At 38.2% G+C, this 23,441-nt stretch overlaps 1 protein-coding gene across 4 annotated transcripts in view; it reads left to right on the forward strand.

Moving 5' to 3' along the window:
- Positions 1–23,441, forward strand: part of DOCK3 (dedicator of cytokinesis 3) — a 595,846-nt gene that overhangs the window by 212,933 nt on the left and 359,472 nt on the right. For all 4 annotated transcript variants that reach the window (XM_042929498.1, XM_042929501.1, XM_042929500.1 and 1 more), the window contains one exon: positions 14,146–14,242. In XM_042929498.1, coding sequence (XP_042785432.1) covers positions 14,146–14,242 — 97 coding nt within the window. The remainder of the gene's footprint in view (positions 1–14,145; positions 14,243–23,441) is intronic.

Genomic DNA, 23,441 nt, shown 5'->3' on the forward strand with positions numbered 1-23,441 from the left:
ATTAATTGTTTTGGTCTTTTTTTTAAATTTATTTTCACATGATTAGACCCTTCTTAAGTGTGTTTTGATTTAGCAAAGAATTTACATCGCCAGTCCTCCCTATTAGCTCTTGTTGTTTTCTATTTCATGAATATGTTTAAAATTTTTATAAGTAATATTTTCTAATTTCTAATTTTTTGGACCTCTGGTTTTTAAAAAACTTAAACAGGGGCACCTCTGTGGCTCAGTTGGCTGTGTCCAACTTTGGATCAGGTTGTGATCTCACAGTTCATGAGTTCGAGGCCTGCGTTCAGCTCTGTGGTTACAGCTTGGAGCCTGGAGCCTGTTTTGAATTCTGTGTCTCCCTTTCTCTCTGCCCCTTCCCTGCTCGCTCTCTCTCTCTCTCTCTCTCTCTCAAAAATAAATAAACATTTAAAAAAGTAAAAATAAAATTATACAATTTTTAAAACTTTGTCAGTCTGGACACTCTGTGAATTATATTTAGTCTTTTCTAATTCTAGAATTGAAGAGTATGGAATTCTCTCTTTGTAATACTTTAGCTATATTATACAAGGTATTATAGTTAGTATGTGTTTCCAAATTGATAATCTCTAGAATATTCTCCTTTAGCTTCATAAAGTTTATATTTTGCTCTTCTGTAATTTGTGGACTGTAGTATAAGTTAAATCTCATCACCACACCCTTTAAAAATGGTCAGAAAGGAACAAGGAAGATAAGAATGAAGTAAAATTTATAAATATATATGATAGAGGAAGGAACAATACGTAGTAGATGATATAGACATGTTTCTCTACCTAGTTGCAGGTATTAATTTTCATTAACGAACTCCTTTTTTTACTACCCATTTTATGATGTTTTTTCTTTAGCACCTCAGCTATGGTATTTGAGCCTTTGGTGATTCAGTATGATAAGGGATGATATAGTTTTTTCGTTAACATTTACCACAGAGTATGACAATATTAGGATGTTCCTCGTGGATCCCTTTGGTTCCATCTGTGTGTCTCCCCACTTCTGTTATATAGCAGTAAACCTGTTTCTTCTTGAGGACTGGCAAAAATTAAACACAACAGCCAATACCAAAACCGCCTCTTTTTTCCCACTTGTGTGCCCAGTGGCAGGAAGTATTTAAAACTGAAACAGCCTCATGGTAATCTCACATTTGGTGTAATTGAATCATGTTCTCATCTGGTATATTCATATTTCACTTGGATTCTATATCAGTGGAGTAAAAAATCCTCAAGAGATTGGAACCTAAAATTTTGCAAGTGAGTCATTATGTTTGAGAGTGAGAAGTGTCCCTTCCATTACTACTTCTTTCTTGACCCATGTTCTGTCTTTGGGAAAAACATAGCTATATTGGTTCCTGGTTCAGAGCATTTATCACATCATGTGGATAGTGCCCCAGTCTTTAAAAAGATAGCATGGTGAATTATTTTAGAGTCCTCTCTGTTGTTCTGTACAGTCCAGTGTTCTGGGTGATGAAGTAATTAGTAATGTCAGTTAATCCTGTGGGCACCAGTCTATTATTCTACTTCTTTTGGTTTCATGTGGGGTCCTTGCACATATTTCAGTTTTACCCACATTAACATGATGGCAAATAAAATATTGAGTAGTCTACTGAAGGTCATGTTTCCAGAGATAAAGGAGGCAGAGGAAGTAAGTCCAAATCCCATCCCTTTTATGGTGAATGGAGTCCAGTGTAGTACACTTGCCAAATTGTGTTGGCTAATCCACTTGGAGGATGATACTATATCAGAGTCTCAGCGTTACCCACTGCTACTAGCCAGTTCTCATTCAACACTTGTACCAGATCAGCCTTGATGAGGGAAAGCCCATGGAGTTAAGCTTATTAATAGCTGTAATGCCTTTTACCACATTCATTGTGGGATATCTGGGGAAGGAAACAGACTGAATTAATGGGACACTTGGAGGAGTGTTGGAAAATTGGCTTCCTTTGCAAGATAACTCTTTAAGTCTTAAGGAAGTCTTTAAGGAAGGCAAGGACACCCTCATGCGTAGAGAAGGAGGGCCTTTTTCTACTGCAAAGTGAAGTATATTAAGGGTGGAACTTGGGCTCTTTTATTTTTTTTATTTATTTATTTTTTTTATTTTTTTTTATTTTTTAATATATGAAATTTACTGTCAAATTGGTTTCCATACAACACCCAGTGCTCATCCCAAAAGGTGCCCTCCTCAATACCCATCACCCACCCTGCCCTCCCTCCCACCCCCCATCAACCCTCAGTTTGTTCTCAGTTTTTAACAGTCTCTTATGCTTTGGCTCTCTCCCACTCTAACCTCTTTTTTTTTTTTTTTTTCCTTCCCCTCCCCCATGGGTTTCTGTTATGTTTCTCAGGATCCACATAAGAGTGAAACCATATGGTATCTGTCTTTCTCTGTATGGCTTATTTCACTTAGCATCACACTCTCCAGTTCCATCCATGTTGCTACAAAAGGCCATATTTCATTTTTTCTCATTGCCACGTAGTATTCCATTGTGTATATAAACCACAATTTCTTTATCCATTCATCAGTTGATGGACATTTAGGCTCTTTCCATAATTTGGCTATTGTTGAGAGTGCTGCTATAAACATTGGGGTACAAGTGCCCCTATGCATCAGTACTCCTGTATCCCTTGGATAAATTCCTAGCAGTGCTATTGCTGGGTCATAGGGTAGGTCTATTTTTAATTTTCTGAGGAACCTCCACACTGCTTTCCAGAGCGGCTGCACCAATTTGCATTCCCACCAACAGTGCAAGAGGGTTCCTGTTTCTCCACATCCTCTCCAGCATCTATAGTCTCCTGATTTCTTCATTTTGGCCACTCTGACTGGCGTGAGGTGGTATCTGAGTGTGGTTTTGATTTGTATTTCCCTGATAAGGAGCGACGTTGAACATCTTTTCATGTGCCTGTTGGCCATCCGGATGTCTTCTTTAGAGAAGTGTCTATTCATGTTTTCTGCCCATTTCTTCACTGGGTTATTTGTTTTTCGGGTGTGGAGTTTGATGAGCTCTTTATAGATTTTGGATACTAGCCCTTTGTCCGATGTGTCATTTGCAAATATCTTTTCCCATTCCGTTGGTTGCCTTTTAGTTTTGTTGGTTGTTTCCTTTGCTGTGCAGAAGCTTTTTATCTTCATAAGGTCCCAGTAATTCACTTTTGCTTTTAATTCCCTTGCCTTTGGGGATGTGCCGAGTAAGAGATTGCTACGGCTGAGGTCAGAGAGGTCTTTTCCTGCTTTCTCCTCTAAGGTTTTGATGGTTTCCTGTCTCACATTCAGGTCCTTTATCCATTTTGAGTTTATTTTTGTGAATGGTGTGAGAAAGTGGTCTAGTTTCAACCTTCTGCATGTTGCTGTCCAGTTCTCCCAGCACCATTTGTTAAAGAGACTGTCTTTTTTCCATTGGATGTTCTTTCCTGCTTTGTCAAAGATGAGTTGGCCATACGTTTGTGGGTCTAGTTCTGGGGTTTCTATTCTATTCCATTGGTCTATGTGTCTGTTTTTATGCCAATACCATGCTGTCTTGATGATGACAGCTTTGTAGTAGAGGCTAAAGTCTGGGATTGTGATGCCTCCTGCTTTGGTCTTCTTCTTCAAAATTACTTTGGCTATTCGGGGCCTTTTGTGGTTCCATATGAATTTTAGGATTGCTTGTTCTAGTTTCGAGAAGAATGCTGGTGCAATTTTGATTGGGATTGCATTGAATGTGTAGATAGCTTTGGGTAGTATTGACATTTTGACAATATTTATTCTTCCAATCCATGAGCAGGGAATGTCTTTCCATTTCTTTATATCTTCTTCAATTACCTGCATAAGCTTTCTATAGTTTTCAGCATGCAGATCTTTTACATCTTTGGTTAGATTTATTCCTAGGTATTTTATGCTTCTTGGTGCAATTGTGAATGGGATCAGTTTCTTCATTTGTCTTTCTGTTGCTTCATTGTTAGTGTATAAGAATGCAACTGATTTCTGCACATTGATTTTGTATCCTGCAACTTTGCTGAATTCATGTATCAGTTCTAGCAGACTTTTGGTGGAGTCTATCGGATTTTCCATGTATAATATCATGTCATCTGCAAAAAGCGAAAGCTTGACTTCATCTTTGCCAATTTTGATGCCTTTGATTTCCTTTTGTTGTCTGATTGCTGATGCTAGAACTTCCAGCACTATATTAAACAGCAGCGGTGAGAGTGGGCATCCCTGTCGTGTTCCTGATCTCAGGGAAAAAGCTCTCAGTTTTTCCCCGTTGAGGATGATGTTAGCTGTGGGCTTTTCATAAATGGCCTTTATGATCTTTAAGTATGTTCCTTCTATCCCGACTTTCTCAAGGGTTTTTATTAAGAAAGGGTGCTGGATTTTGTCAAAGGCCTTTTCTGCATCGATTGACAGGATCATATGGTTCTTCTCTTTTTTTTTGTTAATGTGATGTATCACGTTGATCGATTTGCGAATGTTGAACCAGCCCTGCATCCCAGGAATGAATCCCACTTGATCATGGTGAATAATTCTTTTTATATGCTGTTGAATTCGATTTGCTAGTATCTTATTAAGAATTTTTGCATCCATATTCATCAGGGATATTGGCCTGTAGTTCTCTTTTTTTACTGGGTCTCTGTCTGGTTTAGGAATCAAAGTAATACTGGCTTCATAGAATGAGTCTGGAAGTTTTCCTTCCCTTTCTATTTCTTGGAATAGCTTGAGAAGGATAGGTATTATCTCTGCTTTAAACGTCTGGTAGAACTCCCCTGGGAAGCCATCTGGTCGTGGACTCTTATTTGTTGGGAGATTTTTGATAACCGATTCAATTTCTTCGCTGGTTATGGGTCTGTTCAAGCTTTCTATTTCCTCCTGATTGAGTTTTGGAAGAGTGTGGGTGTTTAGAAATTTGTCCATTTCTTCCAGGTTGTCCAATTTGTTGGCATATAATTTTTCATAGTATTCCCTGATAATTGTTTGTATCTCTGAGGGATTGGTTGTAATCATTCCATTTTCATTCATGATTTTATCTATTTGGGTCATCTCCCTTTTCTTTTTGAGAAGCCTGGCTAGAGGTTTGTCAATTTTGTTTATTTTTTCAAAAAACCAACTCTTGGTTTCGTTGATCTGCTCTACAGTTTTTTTAGATTCTATATTGTTTATTTCTGCTCTGATCTTTATTATTTCTCTTCTTCTGCTGGGTTTAGGCTGCCTTTGCTGTTCTGCTTCTATTTCCTTTAGGTGTGCTGTTAGATTTTGTATTTGGGATTTTTCTTGTTTCTTGAGATAGGCCTGGATTGCAATGTATTTTCCTCTCAGGACTGCCTTCGCTGCATCCCAAAGCGTTTGGATTGTTGTATTTTCATTTTCGTTTGTTTCCATATATTTTTTAATTTCTTCTCTAATTGCCTGGTTGACCCACTCATTCGTTAGTAGGGTGTTCTTTAACCTCCATGCTTTTGGAGGTTTTCCAGACTTTTTCCTGTGGTTGATTTCAAGCTTCATAGCATTGTGGTCTGAAAGTATGCATGGTATAATTTCAATTCTTGTAAACTTATGAAGGGCTGTTTTGTGACCCAGTATATGATCTATCTTGGAGAATGTTCCATGTGCACTCGAGAAGAAAGTATATTCTGTTGCTTTGGGATGCAGAGTTCTAAATATATCTGTCAAGTCCATCTGATCCAATGTATCATTCAGGGCCCTTGTTTCTTTATTGACTGTGTGTCTAGATGATCTATCCATTTCTGTAAGTGGAGTGTTAAAGTCCCCTGCAATGACCACATTCTTATCAATAAGGTTGCTTATGTTTATGAGTAATTGTTTTATATATCTGGGGGCTCGGGTATTTGGCGCATAGACATTTATAATAGTTAGCTCTTCCTGATGGATAGACCCTGTGATTATTATATAATGCCCTTCTTCATCTCTTGTTACAGCCTTTAATTTAAAGTCTAGTTTGTGTGATAGAAGTATGGCTAGTCCAGCTTTCTTTTGGCTTCCAGTAGCTTGATAAATAGTTCTCCATCCCCTCACTCTCAATCTAAAGGTGTCCTCAGATCTAAAATGAGTCTCTTGTAGACAGCAAATAGATGGGTCTTGTTTTTTTATCCATTCTGATACCCTATGTCTTTTAGTTGGCGCATTTAATCCATTTACATTCAGTGTTATTATAGAAAGATATGGGTTTAGAGTCATTGCGATGTCTGTATGTTTTATGCTTGTAGTGATGTCTCTGGTACTTTGTCTCACAGGATCCCCCTTAGGATCTCTTGTAGGGCTGGTTTCGTGGTGACAAATTCCTTCAGTTTTTGTTTGTTTGGGAAGACCTTTATCTCTCCTTCTATTCTAAATGACAGACTTGCTGGATAAAGGATTCTCGGCTGCATATTTTTTCTGTTTAGCACACTGTAGATATCGTGCCAAGCCTTTCTGGCCTGCCAAGTTTCAAAGGAGAGATCAGTCACGAGTCTTATAGGTCTCCCTTTATATGTGAGGGCACGTTTATCCCTTGCTGCTTTCAGAATTTTCTCTTTATCCTTGTATTTTGCCAGTTTCACTATGATATGTCGTGCAGAAGATCGATTCAAGTTACGTCTGAAGGGAGTTCTCTGTGCCTCTTGGATTTCAATGCCTTTTTCCTTCCCCAGTTCAGGGAAGTTCTCAGCTATAATTTCTTCAAGTACCCTTTCAGCACCTTTCCCTCTCTCTTCCTCCTCTGGGATACCAATTATGCGTATATTATTTCTTTTTAGTGTATCACTTAGTTCTCTAATTTTCCCCTCATACTCCTGGATTTTTTTATCTCTCTTTCTTTCAGCTTCCTCTTTCTCCATAACTTTATCTTCTAGTTCACCTATTCTCTCCTCTGCCTCTTCAAGCCGAGCTGTCGTGGTTTCCATTTTGTTTTGCATTTCGTTTAAAGCGTTTTTCAGCTCCTCGTGACTGTTCCTTAGTCCCTCGATCTTTGTGGCAAGAGATTCTCTGCTGTCCTGTATACTGTTTTCAAGCCCAGCGATTAATTTTATGACTATTATTCTAAATTCACTTTCTGTTATATTATTTAAATCCTTTTTGATCAGTTCATTAGCTGTTGTTATTTCCTGGAGATTCTTCTGAGGGGAATTCTTCCGTTTGGTCATTTTGGAGAGTCCCTGGAGTGGTGAGGACCTGCAGGGCACTTCCCCTGTGCTGTGGTGTATAACTGGAGTTAGTGGGCGGGGCCGCAGTCCGACCCGATGTCTGCCCCCAGCCCACTGCTGGGGCCACAGTCAGACTGGTGTGTGCCTTCTCTTCCCCTCTCCTAGGGGTGGGATTCACTGTGGGGTGGCGTGTCCCGTCTGGGCTACTTGCACACTGCCAGGCTTGTGTTGCTGGGGATCTGGCGTATTAGCTGGGGTGGGTAGGCAAGGTGCACGGGGGCTGGAGGGGCAGGCTTAGCTCGCTTCTCCTTAGGTGATCCACTTCAGGAGGGGCCCTGTGGCAGCGGGAGGGAGTCAGATCCGCTGCCGGAGGTTTGGCTCCGCAGAAGCACAGAGTTGGGTGTTTGCGCGGAGCGAGCAAGTTCCCTGGCAGGAACTGGTTCCCTTTGGGATTTTGGCTGGGGGATGGGCGGGGGAGATGGCGCTGGCGTGCGCCTTTGTTCCCCGCCAAGCTGAGCTCTGCCGTCCGGGGGCTCAGCAGCTCTCCCTCCCTTTGTCCTCCAGCCTTCCCGCTTTCCGAGCAGAGCTGTTAACTTATGACCTCCCAGACACTAAGTCGCGCTTGCTGTCGGAACACAGTCTGTCCGGCCCCTCCGCTTTTGCCAGCCAGACTCGGGGGCTCTGCTTGGCCGGCGAGCAGCCCCTCCGCCCCGGCTCCCTCCCGCCAGTCCGTGGAGCGCCCACCGCCTCGCCGCCCTTCCTACCCTCTTCCGTGGGCCTCTCGTCTGCGCTTGGCTCCGGAGACTCCGTTCTGCTAATCCTCTGGCGGTTTTCTGGGTTCTTTAGGCAGGTGTAGGTGGAATCTAAGTGATCGGCAGGACGCGCGGTGAGCCCCGCGTCCTCCTACGCCGCTATCTTCCGGCTAGAACCCTGAGGAGATTTTTAATATTATTTTTAAACCTTGACCATTATATTTTTCATGTTTTAGAATTTTGGTTTTTAGAAGTGAGAGATTTTGTTTTTCCCCTCCTTCTCTCCCTCTGAGCACATCTGTATAGTGCTTATACCTCTACTTGCTCCCAAGGCCCAATGTAGACCCAAGTTATACAATAACATTTTAAATCTCTTTCCCCACAGTTATATTTGGGCTATGGCAGATCATGACCCTAGGCTGAGGGGAGGAGGGAACTGCTTTAGGCCCAATCTACTTAGTTCTAGAACCTTTAAAAGCCATAGTTCCAAGTGAGGTTCAGTAGCAGTTTTTTCTGCTTGGCCTGTGCAATAGTATGTTTGTAATAATACTCTATCTGAATTTTAGGAATTTTTAGGATATTGATTTTGTGTTTATAATCTAAGAAAAATGAATCTGTTTTAGTTTAAAAGGCGAAAGATTTATACGATTTGAAGAGAAATCAGAGTATGAATCTGTTTTAGTTTAAACTTGATTAGTATAAATTGAAGTGAGTCCAAAGCCTTAGAAATTTCAAATAGGAATGTAAATTTCCCATAGATGTTCCTGGTTAAAATAGCTGAGGATGTAATATATGAAACTTTCCATTTTATTCCATACATTATTTCTGTATTAATCTTATTAAAACACAACACTCTTTTTTTTAAATTTTTTAATGTTTATTTATTTTTGACACAGAGAGAGACAGAGCATGAGCAGGGGAGGGGCAGAGAGAGAGGGAGACACAGAATCCGAAGCAGGCTCCAGGCTCTGAGCTGTCAGCACAGAGCCTGATGCAGGGCTCGAACTTACAGAGTGACAGATCATGACCTGAGCCGAAGTCAGACGTTCAACTAACTGAGCCACCCAGGCACCCCAAACACTCTTTTTAAAACATTTTTTAATTTAAATTCTAGTTAATTAACATACAGTACAATATTGGTTTCAGGAGTAGAATTCAGTGATTCATCAATTACATATAACACCCAGTGCTCATCATAACAAGTATCCTCCTTAATACCTATCACCCATTTAGCCCATCCCCCACCTCACTCCCTCTATCAACCCTCAGTTGGTTGTCTGTCTTTAAGAGTCTCTTATGGTTTATTTCCCTCCCCCTTTTTTAGAAAATATATTTTTTATTTTTTAGAGAGAGAGTGCAAGTGGGGGAGGAGGGGAGAGAGAGAGAGAGAGAGAGAAGAGAGGAGAATCTCAAGCAGGTTCCATGCTCATTGTGGAGCTCTACGTGGGGCTCGAGCCCACACCCTGGGATCATGGCCTGAGATGAAATCAAGAGTCAGATGCTCTGGATAAAGGGCTAGTATAAAATCTATAAAGAACTCACCAAACTCCACACCCGAAAAACAAATAATCCGGTGAAGAAATGCGCAGAAGACATGAGTAGACACTTTTCCAAAGACATTCAGATGGCCAACAGACACATGAAAAGATGCTCAATGTCACTCCTCATCAGGGAAATACAAATCAAAACCCACTGAGATACCACTTCATGCCAGTTAGAGATGCTAAAATGAACAAATCCGGAGACTATAGATGCTGGCGAGGATGTGGAGAAACGGGAACCCTCTTGCACTGCTGGTGGGAATAAAAACTGGTACAGCCACTCTGGAAAACAGTGTGGAGGTTCCTCAAAAAATTAAAAATAGATCTACCCTATGACCCAGCAATAGCGCTGCTAGGAATTTACCCAAGGGATACAGGAGTGCTGATGCATAGGGGCACTTGGACCCCAATGTTTATAGCAGCACTTTCAACAATAGCCAAATTATGGAAAGAGCCTAAATGTCCATCAACTGACGAATGGATAAAGAAGATGTGGTTTATATATACAATGGAATACTACTTGGCATGAGAAAGAATGAAATCCTTCCATTTGCAGCAACGTGGATGGAACTGGAGGGTATTATGCTAAGTGAAATAAGTCAGGCAGAGAAAGATAGATACCATATGTTTTCACTCATATGTGGATCTTGAGGAACTTAATAGAAGACCATGGGGAGGGGAGGAGAAAAAAAGTTACAGAGAGGGAAGGAGGCAAACCATAAGAGACTCTTAAGGACTGAGAACAAACTGAGGTTGATGGGGGAGGGGAGAGGGGAAAGTGAGTGATGGGCAGGAAGGAGGGCAGCTGTTGGGATGAGCACTGGGTATTGTATGGAAACCAATTTGACAATAAATTATATTTAGAAAAAAAAGAAAACAAAAAAAATAATAAAATTCTTTACTTGCCAAAAAAAAAAAAAAAAAGTCAGATGCTCAACCAACTGACCCACCCAGGCGCCTCTGTTTCCCTCTCTCTTTTAAAACACAACACTCTTATAACATCCCCTGTGTCTGTTTTCATAGGGTCAGGTTTAAATCTCTTAGCCTTGCCCTGATAATACCTTCTGTCTTTTCAGTTACCTATGTGTCCCCAGCATGAATCCTCTTTAATATGTTTTGCTCATTATTTTCTCTGTACCTTTTTTATAGCTTATTACAGCCTACAGGGTCCTCTCTCTACCTCCTTGCTTTTCAAACCTAACCTTCCTTTGGGAACCTCACTTCCTTCATGTAGCTTTATCGTCAGTTTACAGTGAACATTTTCCTTCAGAACTGCACAAAAACTTATAGTTGATGTCACACAGCATCTATTTGTGCTTTATATTTAAATTTTGTTATTAAGATTGTGATCTCCCTGATTGTTTCTATAAATCTCCTGATTATCTCTGTAGCACTCTTAAAAACATGGAATATAAAAATAATTTCAGAAATTAATGTTTATATGCAGTTATCCAGTAGTTTGAAGAAATAAAGGATGTTTTCTCTTTGAATTCAGTTTTTTGTAGTAAGTCATTAAGACTTCTTTTTCAGATCTGTCATTTGTCACTGGCTTACTCTCCTTCATCTGAGAAGTTCAGTATGACTTATTTTTAAAAGTTAAACTAAATTAAACCATTTATTTAAACTGTTGTAGTAGTACCTGAAATAATTGGTAAAGTTGAGTTTTGGAGTCACTACCTTGGATGCTAGTGACACAAGGAAAAAAAATATATCCCATTTTACTCTTAAGCCTTTGATGAAAGTTTTTATCTATCTATCTATCTATCTATCTATCTATCTATCTATCTATCTATCCATATCTAAATTCTAGTTAGTTAACATACTGTTTAGTATTGGTTTCAGGAGTAGAACCCAGTGATTCATCAGTTACCTAGAACACCCAGTGCTCATCCCAACAAGTGCCCTTCTTCATGCTCTTTATCCATTTAGCCCATCCCCAACCCATGCCCCCTCTAGCAACCCTCCAGTTTGCTTTCTGTATTTAAGAGTCTGTATGGTTTGCCTCTCTCTCTGTTTTTATCTTATTTTTCCTTCCCTTCCCCTGTGTTCTTTTGTTTCTTAAATTCCATATATGAGTGAAATTGTATGATATTTGTCTTTGTCTGACTTACTTCACTTAGCATAGCACACTCTAGTTCCATCTGTGTTGTTGCAAATGGCAAGATTTCATTCTTTTTGATTGCCGAGTAGTATTCTATTGTACATATATACCACATCTTCTTTATCCATTCATCAGTCGACATTTGGCCTCTTTCCATCATTTGGCTATTGTTGGTAGTACTGCTATAAACATTGGGGTGCATGGGCCCCTTTGAATTAGCATTTTCATATCATCTGGATAAATACCTGGTAGTGCAATTGCTGGATCATAGGGTAGCTTTATTTTTAATTTTTTTGTTTTTAATTTTTATTGTTATTTTAATTGTTATTTTATATTGTTTTTAATTAAATAAATATTTAATTAAATATTTAATTAAAATTGTTATTTTAATTGTTTTATTTTTAATTTTGTTTGTTTTGAGAGAGAGAGCGAGCAAGCGCCTGTGTGTGCACGTGCACACTGGAGAGCGGGGGAGGGGCAGAGAGAGAGAGAATCAGAGGATCCAAAGTGGACTCAGTGCCGACAGCAAAGAGCCTGATGTGGGGCTTGAGCTCACAAACCATGAGATCATGACCTGAGCTGATGTCGGACACTTAACTGACTGAGCCACCCAGGTGTCCCACTATTTTTAATTTTTTGAGGAACCTCCATACTGTTTTCCAGAGTGGCTGCACCAGTTTGCAACCTCACCAATAGTGCAAAAGTGTTCCCCTTTCTCCGCTTCCTTGCCAAGATCTGTTGTTTCCTGAGTTGTTAATTTTTGGAAGTTTTTATTTTAATCAGCTTATAAATTTGATGAATGTGGATAGTTCTCTGGCATCATTCCAAGAAGATTCTTTTTATCTGTTGGACTGAAGCACACAAAATAAAACAATAAAGCCATAAAACACCATCAAGTAACATATATTCATTGATACTCAATATTAATGTACTGAGTTATCTTTGAACACAGTGGTGGTTTGTCAACCTATCATACTGTATAAAGACATAATACATAATGATAATAGTTTGTATAATATTTTGCTATTTCCAGGTGGTTGAATAGATTAATAAATCAGAATTATAGATTCTAATCACCTCAGCATATCAGTATATAAAATTTTTATACCAGAAAATATTTCATTATCCCTCACAATTGGCATAGACATTATAAAAATATTACCAAGTTATGCCCCTACTTTGAACAACCTTTCAGTAACTTTTCAGTCGTTTTACTTGAGTTAAGATCTGGAACATTTAGTATCATTTGAAAAGGCCCTGTCAGAGCTGGCTTCAGCATTACTGGCTTTTTTAAAGTTCTTGTTTATGTGAAATTCTTTCTAATTTTGGTGGCTTCTTGTATACTGTTTCCTCTGCAAGTGACACCATACCTGGGTTTCTCCCTCTCCACACACTTTTCCTGTCATGGCCTTTTTGCATCTTTTGGGCCATTCTACTTCTTCAGAGAAGATTTCACTGATCCTTTCTTTTTAAATCATGTCTCCCAGCTAAAATCTCTGATTGTACACTTTAATTTCCTTCTTAGATTCATCACTGTTCATTTATGTATGTTGTGATTATTTGTCTGTTAATTCCCTATCCAGAACAAGAGCTCTCTGAAGATAGGAACCCTGTCCACTTTTGTTCACTGATAAATCCTTGGCAGTTAGCACAGGGAATGGCACCACAGTTGATGCTGCTTACGAGGTAGGCTGAGGGAAACCCAGTACCTTTCTGACCCTTACCAGGATCAGAATTCCTCTACCAGACCCAGAATTCCTCTACTGACACAGTTTTCTAAGAAAATAGAATACCAGTATAATGAAGGGTTTATAAAATGTTTTAGAAATCAGTGTGTGGGTCCCCTTCCCCTCATTTCCATCAGATCTTTGCATTACTGTTAAGTGTTAAAGGGCACAAATAACTTAAAAAATTAATTTAAGCAAAACTTGGGCAGTATATGGTCTTTCTTTAAAGAAAAAGGCTTAAAAACGGTCTTTAAAAAATTCTGTTTTAGGGGCTCCTGAGTGGTTCAGTCGGTTAAGTGTCTGACTTCGGCTCAGGTCATGATCTCGTGGTTCATGGGTTCCAGCCCTGCTTTGGGCTCTGTGCTGACAGCTCGGAGCCTGGAGTCATCTTTGGATTCTGTGTCTCCCTCTGTCTCTGCCCCTCCCTCCTCGCCCTATGTCTCTCTGAAAAATAAACATTTAAAAATTATTTTAAAAATATTTTATTTTGTATTTATTTTTTTTCTTTTTTGTGTATTTTTATTGAAATTCTAGTTAACATACAGTATAATACTAGCTTCAGGTGTACAGTATAGTGGCTCAACACTTCAGTACAACACCCTGTACTCATCACAAGTGCCCTCTTTATTTCTTTTTTCTTAAAAAAGTCTGTTTTAAAGGCAGTATTTCTAAAAGTAAAATTGAGGACTTATATAGCAAAACCCAGGTATTTTTACATTAATTCAGTCCATTTACATTGTTGCATCATATTACTGCAAAAGAGTCTTTAATCAGTTGGATGTACCTCTCCTTTATATTTGCATGAATTTAAAATTTGAATTACACACATTAAAAATGTCAATAGATAGCATTCTGGTATTTTATCAAAGATAATGTGGCTGTTTGTTGTGGCTCTGGTTGTAGGCAGTATGAAACTGTGGTTCCACTCGAAGATTCTATTGTGACTGAGGTTACAGCAACTCTACAAGAATGGGCCAGTCTGTGGAAACAACTCTATGTGGTAAGTAGTTGATAACTAGCTTACTAGATCATTAAAATTCCATTATACCAAGTGAAAACATTTATCTTAGCTATGCGAATTACAAATTTTTAGATTTCTGAATATTTGCAACTTTTCAATGTATGTTCCTAATATTAACTGAGACATAGTACACTGAATGTTGTTCAGTCTGAGGAGAATACATTATTTGTATGCCTGCAGTCCCTCCACCCTATCCCAGTCAATGGAATTTAAGTTCCTTAACACCAGAGATTTTAACTGTCTTACTCACTGCTGTAGCTCCAGAAGCTTTCATAAAATAGGTATTTACTGAATGAATGAGCAAACTTAAGAGTTGCATTGTGAGCCTAATGGTGGGTAAAGGCCAAGAAGTTGTATCCACAGTTTCTTATAGCTAGTAAGCTGATAGGATATGTCATATATGACATACTTTGCTAAGCCTGTAATTAATAGAAAGATTAGTAAAAACCCAGCCCATATCCTCTGTAAACAGAAGTAGAGAGTGATAGGACACACAAAATCAAGGCTAAACATGAGTGACAAGGTTTGGGTTCAAACAAGATGGAATAAACACATTCTGTATATTCTTCTTAGTAATTACAACAAAAATCCTGGACAAAACCCATAAATCACCTGCCAGAAAACTCTGAAAGTAAAGGAAGAGAAGGTGGAGTGATTAGGGACCTTTGGACTCAAGGATTGAGTGAGTTCCCTGATTGTTGTTTTTTCTTGCCTCCCATATACTTTGGCCTGGGATCTAGAGAAGCCCACAACGTGGATATACTGTTGGGTGCACACAAAAAGCATCAAAGAAAGCCTTTTTTTTTTAAGCCAAAGGATGGCACAGCAAGACAGAAACCTTTTAATCTATCCTTTCTATTCTCCAGACAAACATTGCAATAAAAGCTGCACCCTCATACCCACCCAAATAGGCATTGCAATAGTGGAACTACTCCATGTCATACACACACTCTTACCCCCATGTGCAGTAACACATGTTTCTCTCCAGTGGAGCCTTAGGTCAAACACTGACTTCTACCCCTCCCCACTATAGTAATGAGGCAGTGCCTCTTTTCATTGGAGTCTGTGGGAAGATTCTGGCTTTCACTTCACCACCATTTGCAAGGTGGCACCTTTCTACAGCAGAGCCTGTGGGTGGGACTCTGGATTTCACAACTACCCAGTGTTAACATAGTGATGCCCTTATTTTGCAGAGTTCTGTGGGCAAAACTATGACTTCCTTCTATGCTCTAAAGTAAGGAAGCAGCCTCCATCCACAGAGGAGCCTGTGGTTGGAACTCTTGATTTCCATTTCCCTTATAAGAATAAGTGGGTCCCTTCCCAGCTGAGCCTATAGGCAAGACTGACTTTAACCTCCCCATTATGAGATAGTGCCCCACTCTAGTACACCATGTAAACAGTCCTCTATTTTTCATCCTTGTCCTGCTGAAATGAGGCAGTGCTTCTCACCACCCAAATCCATGCAGAGTGTAAGTGAAGTAGAGTTCTGCTATCTAGGTAACACACAAATGGGGAAAACCAGAAGAGCACTGGAAAGACTTCATGTGCGAAATTGACATATGAATCACAGACCACAAAAGTGAGCCTAGAATTGCATTCTGAATCTAAGCAGATTGACCACCTACTAAAATAGAAGTTTTAAACAGGAATCTGAATGTCATAGTACAATACTTAAAATGTCCAGTGTACAGACTAAATTTATTTGTCATGTAAAATATCAGGAAAACTTTAAGAAGAAAAGATAACAGATGCCAACTTTGAAATTACAAAGACATTGGAATCATCAACAAGGGTTTTAAAACTGGTTTTGTAAAATTGCTCCAGCAAGCAATTAGAGACACTCTTGTTTTTTTTTTTTAATTTGCATCTTTATTTACTTACATTATTTTATTTATTATATAATTTATTGTCAAGTTAGCTAACATACAGTGTATACAATGTGCTCATGGCTTTGGGAGTAGATTCCCATGATTCACCACTTACATACAACATCCAGTGCTCATCCCAGCAAGTGCCCTCCTCAATGCCCATCACCTGTTTTACCCGCCTTCCCACCCCCTTCCACCCTCAATTTGTTCTCTGTATTTAAAAGTCTGGGTGGCCCAGTTGGTTAAGTGTCTGACTTCGGCTCAGGTCATGATCTTGTGGTACATGAATTTGAGCCCCATTTGGGCTCTGTGCTGACAGCTCAGAGCCTGGAGCCTGCTTCAGATTCTGTGTCTTTCTCTCTCTCTGCCCCTCCCCTGCTCATGCTTTGTTTCTCTCCCTCTCTCATAAATAAAAACATACACAAAAATTTTAAAAAATAAAAATAAAGGTCTCTTATAGTTTGCCTCCCTCTCTGTTTGTAACTTTTTTTTTTCTTTCCCTTACCCCATGGTCTTCTATTAAATTTCTCAAATTCCACATATGAGTGAAAACATGATATCTTTCTCTGACTTATTTCACTTAGCATAATACCCTCCAGTTCTGTCCACGTTGTTGCAAATGGCAAGATTTCATTCTTTTTCATTGCCGAATAGTATTCCATTGTGTGTGTGTGTGTGTGTGTGTGTGTGTGTGTATACACATATACTGTATACACTATATATATATATATATATATACATGCACACATGTATATGCACACACAGTATATATAGACACACTATATATATACACATACTGTATATACACACTATACACACACACACACACACACACACACACACACACACATCTTTTTTTTTTTTTTTTTTTACACCACTTCTTCTTTACCCATTCATCATTTGATGGGCAGTGGGCATTTGGGCTCTTTCCATAATTTGGCTATTGTTGATAATGCTGCTATTAACATTAGGGTACATGTACCCCTATGAATCATCACTCCTGTATCCTTTGGATAAATTCCTAATAGTGCTATTGCTGGGTCGTAGGGTAATTGTATCTTTAATTTTTTGAGGAACCTCCACACTGTTTTCGAGTTGCTGCACCAGTTTGCATTCCCACCAGCAGTGCAAAGGGGTTCCCCTTTTTCCACACCCTCGCCAACACCTGTTATTTCCTGAGTTGCTAATTTTAGCCACTCTGACTGGTGTGAGGTGGTATCTCAATGTAGTTTTGATTTGTATTTCCCTGATGATGAGCGATGTTGAGCATCTTTTCATGTGTCTGTTAGCCATTGGGATGAAGAGACACTCTTGAAACAAATGAAAACACTCTTGAAACTGCAGCAAGGAAATAGAAAACTTAAAGAATCAAATGAAAATTTTAGAACTGAAAAATAGACTAACAAAAATTTAAAAATGACTAGGTAAATTCAATAGCAGAATGGAAAGAACAGAGGAAGGAATTAGTGAGCTTAATGATGGATCAAAAGAAATTATCCAATCTGAATAATGGAGAGAAACTAAATGGAAAAGTAAACTTAGCTTCAGAGACCTGTGGGACAATAACAAAAGATATAACATTTAAGTCATCAGAGGACTAGACAGAAAGGACAGAATGTGGAGTTAAAAAAAAATTGAAGAAATAATGGCTTAAGTCTTCCCAAATTTGGCAAAAGATGTAAGCCAAGAAGCCAAGTAAACTCTAAACAGGATAAACCTAAAGAAATCCATGCACAATCACATTGTAGTTGAATTTCTGAAAATTAAGGCAGAAGAAGCAAATCTTTGTATATGTGTGTATATGTGTATGTGTATATATATATATTTTAAAAAATTTTTTATGTATTTTAAAATTCCAATATAATTAATATACAGTGTTAGATTAGTTTCAGGTGTGCAATTTTGTAATTCAACAATTCTGTACATTACTCAGTACTCATCATGATAAGTGTACTCTTAATCCCTCCCCTTCACCTATTTGACCCATCCCCCCACCCGCCAAAGAAAAAGTTTTAAAAGGAAAACAACACATTACCATTAGGGAAATGACAATTTGAATGACAGCAAATTTGTCATCAGAAACTATGGAAGACACAAGGGAGTGGCCCAGCATTTTTCAAGTACTGAAAGAAAAAAAACCTGATGTTACCCCAGATTTGTGTATCCAGGAAAAATATATTTCAGGAATAAAGGAGAAATAAACACATTTTTAGATGAAGGAACCCTAAGAAAATTTGTTGCCGTTGGGTTGGTTCTAAAATAGTAGCTATAATGGATGTTTATCAGATACAAAGTAAGAGATAATGTAAGGACACTTGGAATGTAGGAATGAAGAAATCAATAGAAGGGGTAAATTCTGTTAGGTTTTTAAAGTAGTCTTTGAGGAGACGAAGCAGAAATTATAACACTGATATGGATTTCAGTGTATGTAGAAGTTTATATTTAAGAAAGTTGTATCTAAAATGGTGATGGAAAGGGACATAAACTGTGGTATCTGCATTCTATTTCAAGTAGTAAGATGTTGATACTAGTAGATTATAATACATTATGCATATATGTTATAATCTCTAGAGGAATCATTAAAACTGTTACACAAAGCAATATAATAAAAATGCTATCAATAAACCAAAATGGAATACTAAAATGTTCAAATAACCTATAAGAAATTAAGAAAGGGAAAACAGAGGAAGGTGAAACAGAGGGAACAAAAAAATAAATACTAAAATGGTGGATTTAAATCCTAATATATGAATAATAAAAAGATGAACATTGGCAGAGTTGATAAAAAAGACTTGACTGTGTGCTGTAAGAAACTCCATATATAATGACATAGGAGGTGAAAAGTTAGAAAAATACATACCATTCAAACATTAATAAAAAAAAGCTTGAATGGCTATAGTAAGAAAGATTATTATATTAATTATGAATTATTTGTTCCTTAAATATAAATAAAAATAAATAAAATGAATTATATTACTATTAATTAAAGTTGATATCAGAATAAAGAAAAGGGATATTACAGAGTGGTAAAAAGATCAATTTACCAAGAAGATGTAACAATCTTAAATATGCATGCACCAAAAAACAGCTGCAAAATAAATGAAATAAAACCTGAAAGGACTGAATAGAGAAAATGGAGAAATCATTTATTATATTTGGAGATTTATGACCCTTTCCCCTAGTAATCGATGTAACCGCTTGACAAAAGTCCCCAAGGATAGTGAAGAACTGAACAATGCCATCAACCATTGGGACCTAATTGAAAGTTTTAGACTGTTCCATCCGATAAAATTGGAATACAGATTGTTTTCAAGCATATGTGGAACATTCACCAAGATTGACAATATCTTGGGTCATAGAACAACTCAACAAATGTTCAGTAATTCATGTCATACAAAGGATAATCTGATATTAATGGAAGCAAAATAGAAATCAGGACCAGACAACAGGAAAATATTGAAGCACTTAGAAATTAACACACTGTTAAATAATCCATGGATCAAAGAGGAAGTCTCAAGAAATAAAAAATATGTTTAAATGAATATAAATGAAAATATAATGTATTATCTGGAAAACAGTGTGGAGGTTCCTCAAAAAATTAAAAATAGAACTACCCTATGACCCAGCAATAGCACTAATAGGAGTTTACCCAAGAGATACAGGAGTGCTGATGCATAGGGTCACGTTACCCCAGTGTTTATAGCAGCGCTTTCAACAATAGCCAAATAATGGAAAGAGCCTAAATGTCCACCAACTGATGAATGGATAAAGAAGATGTGGTGTATATATACAATGGAATACTACTTGGCAATGAGAAAGAATGAACTCCTACCATTTGCAGCAACGTGGATGGAACTGGAAGGTATTATGCTGAGTGAAATAAGTCAGTCAGAGAAGGACAGATACCATATGTTTTCACTCATATGTGGATCTTGAGAAACTTAACAGAAGACCATGGGGGAAGGTAAGGGGAAAAAAATAGATACAAACAGAGAGGGAGGGAGGCGAACCACAAGAAAGTTTTAAATACAGAGAACAAACTGAGGGTGGATGAGGGGTGGAGGAGAGGGAAAATGGGTGATGGGCATTGAGGAGGGCACTTGGGATGAGCACTAGGTATTGTATGTAAACCAATTTGACAATAAATTATATTCATAAAAAATATAATGTATTAAAATGTGTGGAATGCAGTTGAAGCAGTGCTGAGAGGGACATTTATAGCATTAAGTGCATATAATTAAAAAAAACATGGTATCAAATCAATAACTACTTCAAAAATCTAATAAAAGAAGATAAACCCAAGCAAGCAGAATGAAAGAAAAAATAAAGAGCAGGGATTAATGAAATTAAAAATAGAAAAACAAGAGAAAAATCAATCAAACCAAAAGCCAGTTTTTAAAATATCAATAAAATTAATAGACATCTACCAAGACTTACAAAGAAAACAACTGAAATAATAATTACCAATATATTTGGACTAAAGAAAGAGATATCACTGTAGATTCCATAGACATTAAATTGACAATAAGAAAATGTTATAAACAACTTCATAACATGTAAGTGAGAATCTAGATGAATCAAACAAATCCTTGAAAATCACAAGTTACGTTTCTCAGGATCCACATAAGAGTGAAACCATATGGTATCTGTCTTTCTCTGTATGGCTTATTTCACTTAGCATCACACTCTCCAGTTCCATCCATGTTGCTACAAAAGGCCATATTTCATTTTTTCTCATTGCCACGTAGTATTCCATTGTGTATATAAACCACAATTTCTTTATCCATTCATCAGTTGATGGACATTTAGGCTCTTTCCATAATTTGGCTATTGTTGAGAGTGCTGCTATAAACATTGGGGTACAAGTGCCCCTGTGCATCAGTACTCCTGTATCCCTTGGATAAATTCCTAGCAGTGCTATTGCTGGGTCATAGGGTAGGTCTATTTTTAATTTTCTGAGGAACCTCCACACTGCTTTCCAGAGCGACTGCACCAATTTGCATTCCCACCAACAGTGCAAGAGGGTTCCTGTTTCTCCACATCCTCTCCAGCATCTATAGTCTCCTGATTTGTTCATTTTGGCCACTCTGACTGGCGTGAGGTGGTAACTGAGTGTGGTTTTGATTTGTATTTCCCTGATAAGGAACGACGTTGAACATCTTTTCATGTGCCTGTTGGCCATCCGGATGTCTTCTTTAGAGAAGTGTCTATTCATGTTTTCTGCCCATTTCTTCACTGGGTTATTTGTTTTTCGGGTGTGGAGTTTGATGAGCTCTTTATAGATTTTGGATACTAGCCCTTTGTCCGATGTGTCATTTGCAAATATCTTTTCCCATTCCGTTGGTTGCCTTTTAGTTTTGTTGGTTGTTCCTTTGCTGTGCAGAAGCTTTTTATCTTCATAAGGTCCCAGTAATTCACTTTTGCTTTTAATTCCCTTGCCTTTGGGGATGTGCCGAGTAAGAGATTGCTACGGCTGAGGTCAGAGAGGTCTTTTCCTGCTTTCTCCTCTAAGGTTTTGATGGTTTCCTGTCTCACATTCAGGTCCTTTATCCATTTTGAGTTTATTTTTGTGAATGGTGTGAGAAAGTGGTCTAGTTTCAACCTTCTGCATGTTGCTGTCCAGTTCCCCCAGCACCATTTGTTAAAGAGACTGTCTTTTTTCCATTGGATGTTCTTTCCTGCTTTGTCAAAGATGAGTTGGCCATACGTTTGTGGGTCTAGTTCTGGGGTTTCTATTCTATTCCATTGGTCTATGTGTCTGTTTTTATGCCAATACCATGCTGTCTTGATGATGACAGCTTTGTAGTAGAGGCTAAAGTCTGGGATTGTGATGCCTCCTGCTTTGGTCTTCTTCTTCAAAATTACTTTGGCTATTCGGGGCCTTTTGTGGTTCCATATGAATTTTAGGATTGCTTGTTCTAGTTTCGAGAAGAATGCTGGTGCAATTTTGATTGGGATTGCATTGAATGTGTAGATAGCTTTGGGTAGTATTGACATTTTGACAATATTTATTCTTCCAATCCATGAGCAGGGAATGTCTTTCCATTTCTTTATATCTTCTTCAATTACCTGCATAAGCTTTCTATAGTTTTCAGCATGCAGATCTTTTACATCTTTGGTTAGATTTATTCCTAGGTATTTTATGCTTCTTGGTGCAATTGTGAATGGGATCAGTTTCTTCATTTGTCTTTCTGTTGCTTCATTGTTAGTGTATAAGAATGCAACTGATTTCTGCACATTGATTTTGTATCCTGCAACTTTGCTGAATTCATGTATCAGTTCTAGCAGACTTTTGGTGGAGTCTATCGGATTTTCCATGTATAATATCATGTCATCTGCAAAAAGCGAAAGCTTGACTTCATCTTTGCCAATTTTGATGCCTTTGATTTCCTTTTGTTGTCTGATTGCTGATGCTAGAACTTCCAACACTATATTAAACAACAGCGGTGAGAGTGGGCATCCCTGTCGTGTTCCTGATCTCAGGGAAAAAGCTCTCAGTTTTTCCCCGTTGAGGATGATGTTAGCTGTGGGCTTTTCATAAATGGCTTTTATGATCTTTAAGTATGTTCCTTCTATCCCGACTTTCTCAAGGGTTTTTATTAAGAAAGGGTGGTGGATTTTGTCAAAGGCCTTTTCTGCATCGATTGACAGGATCATATGGTTCTTCTCTTTTTTTTTGTTAATGTGATGTATCACGTTGATCGATTTGCGAATGTTGAACCAGCCCTGCATCCCAGGAATGAATCCCACTTGATCATGGTGAATAATCCTTTTTATATGCTGTTGAATTCGATTTGCTAGTATCTTATTGAGAATTTTTGCATCCATATTCATCAGGGATATTGGCCTGTAGTTCTCTTTTTTTACTGGGTCTCTGTCTGGTTTAGGAATCAAAGTAATACTGGCTTCATAGAATGAGTCTGGAAGTTTTCCTTCCCTTTCTATTTCTTGGAATAGCTTGAGAAGGATAGGTATTATCTCTGCTTTAAACGTCTGGTGGAACTCCCCTGGGAAGCCATCTGGTCGTGGACTCTTATTTGTTGGGAGATTTTTGATAACCAATTCAATTTCTTCGCTGGTTATGGGTCTGTTCAAGCTTTCTATTTCCTCCTGATTGAGTTTTGGAAGAGTGTGGGTGTTTAGGAATTTGTCCATTTCTTCCAGGTTGTCCAATTTGTTGGCATATAATTTTTCATAGTATTCCCTGATAATTGTTTGTATCTCTGAGGGATTGGTTGTAATAATTCCATTTTCATTCATGATTTTGTCTGTTTGGGTCATCTCCCTTTTCTTTTTGAGAAGCCTGGCTA

The sequence above is a fragment of the Panthera leo genome, chromosome A2 (genome assembly GCF_018350215.1).
Source record: "Panthera leo isolate Ple1 chromosome A2, P.leo_Ple1_pat1.1, whole genome shotgun sequence".
Lineage (NCBI taxonomy): Eukaryota > Metazoa > Chordata > Mammalia > Carnivora > Felidae > Panthera > Panthera leo.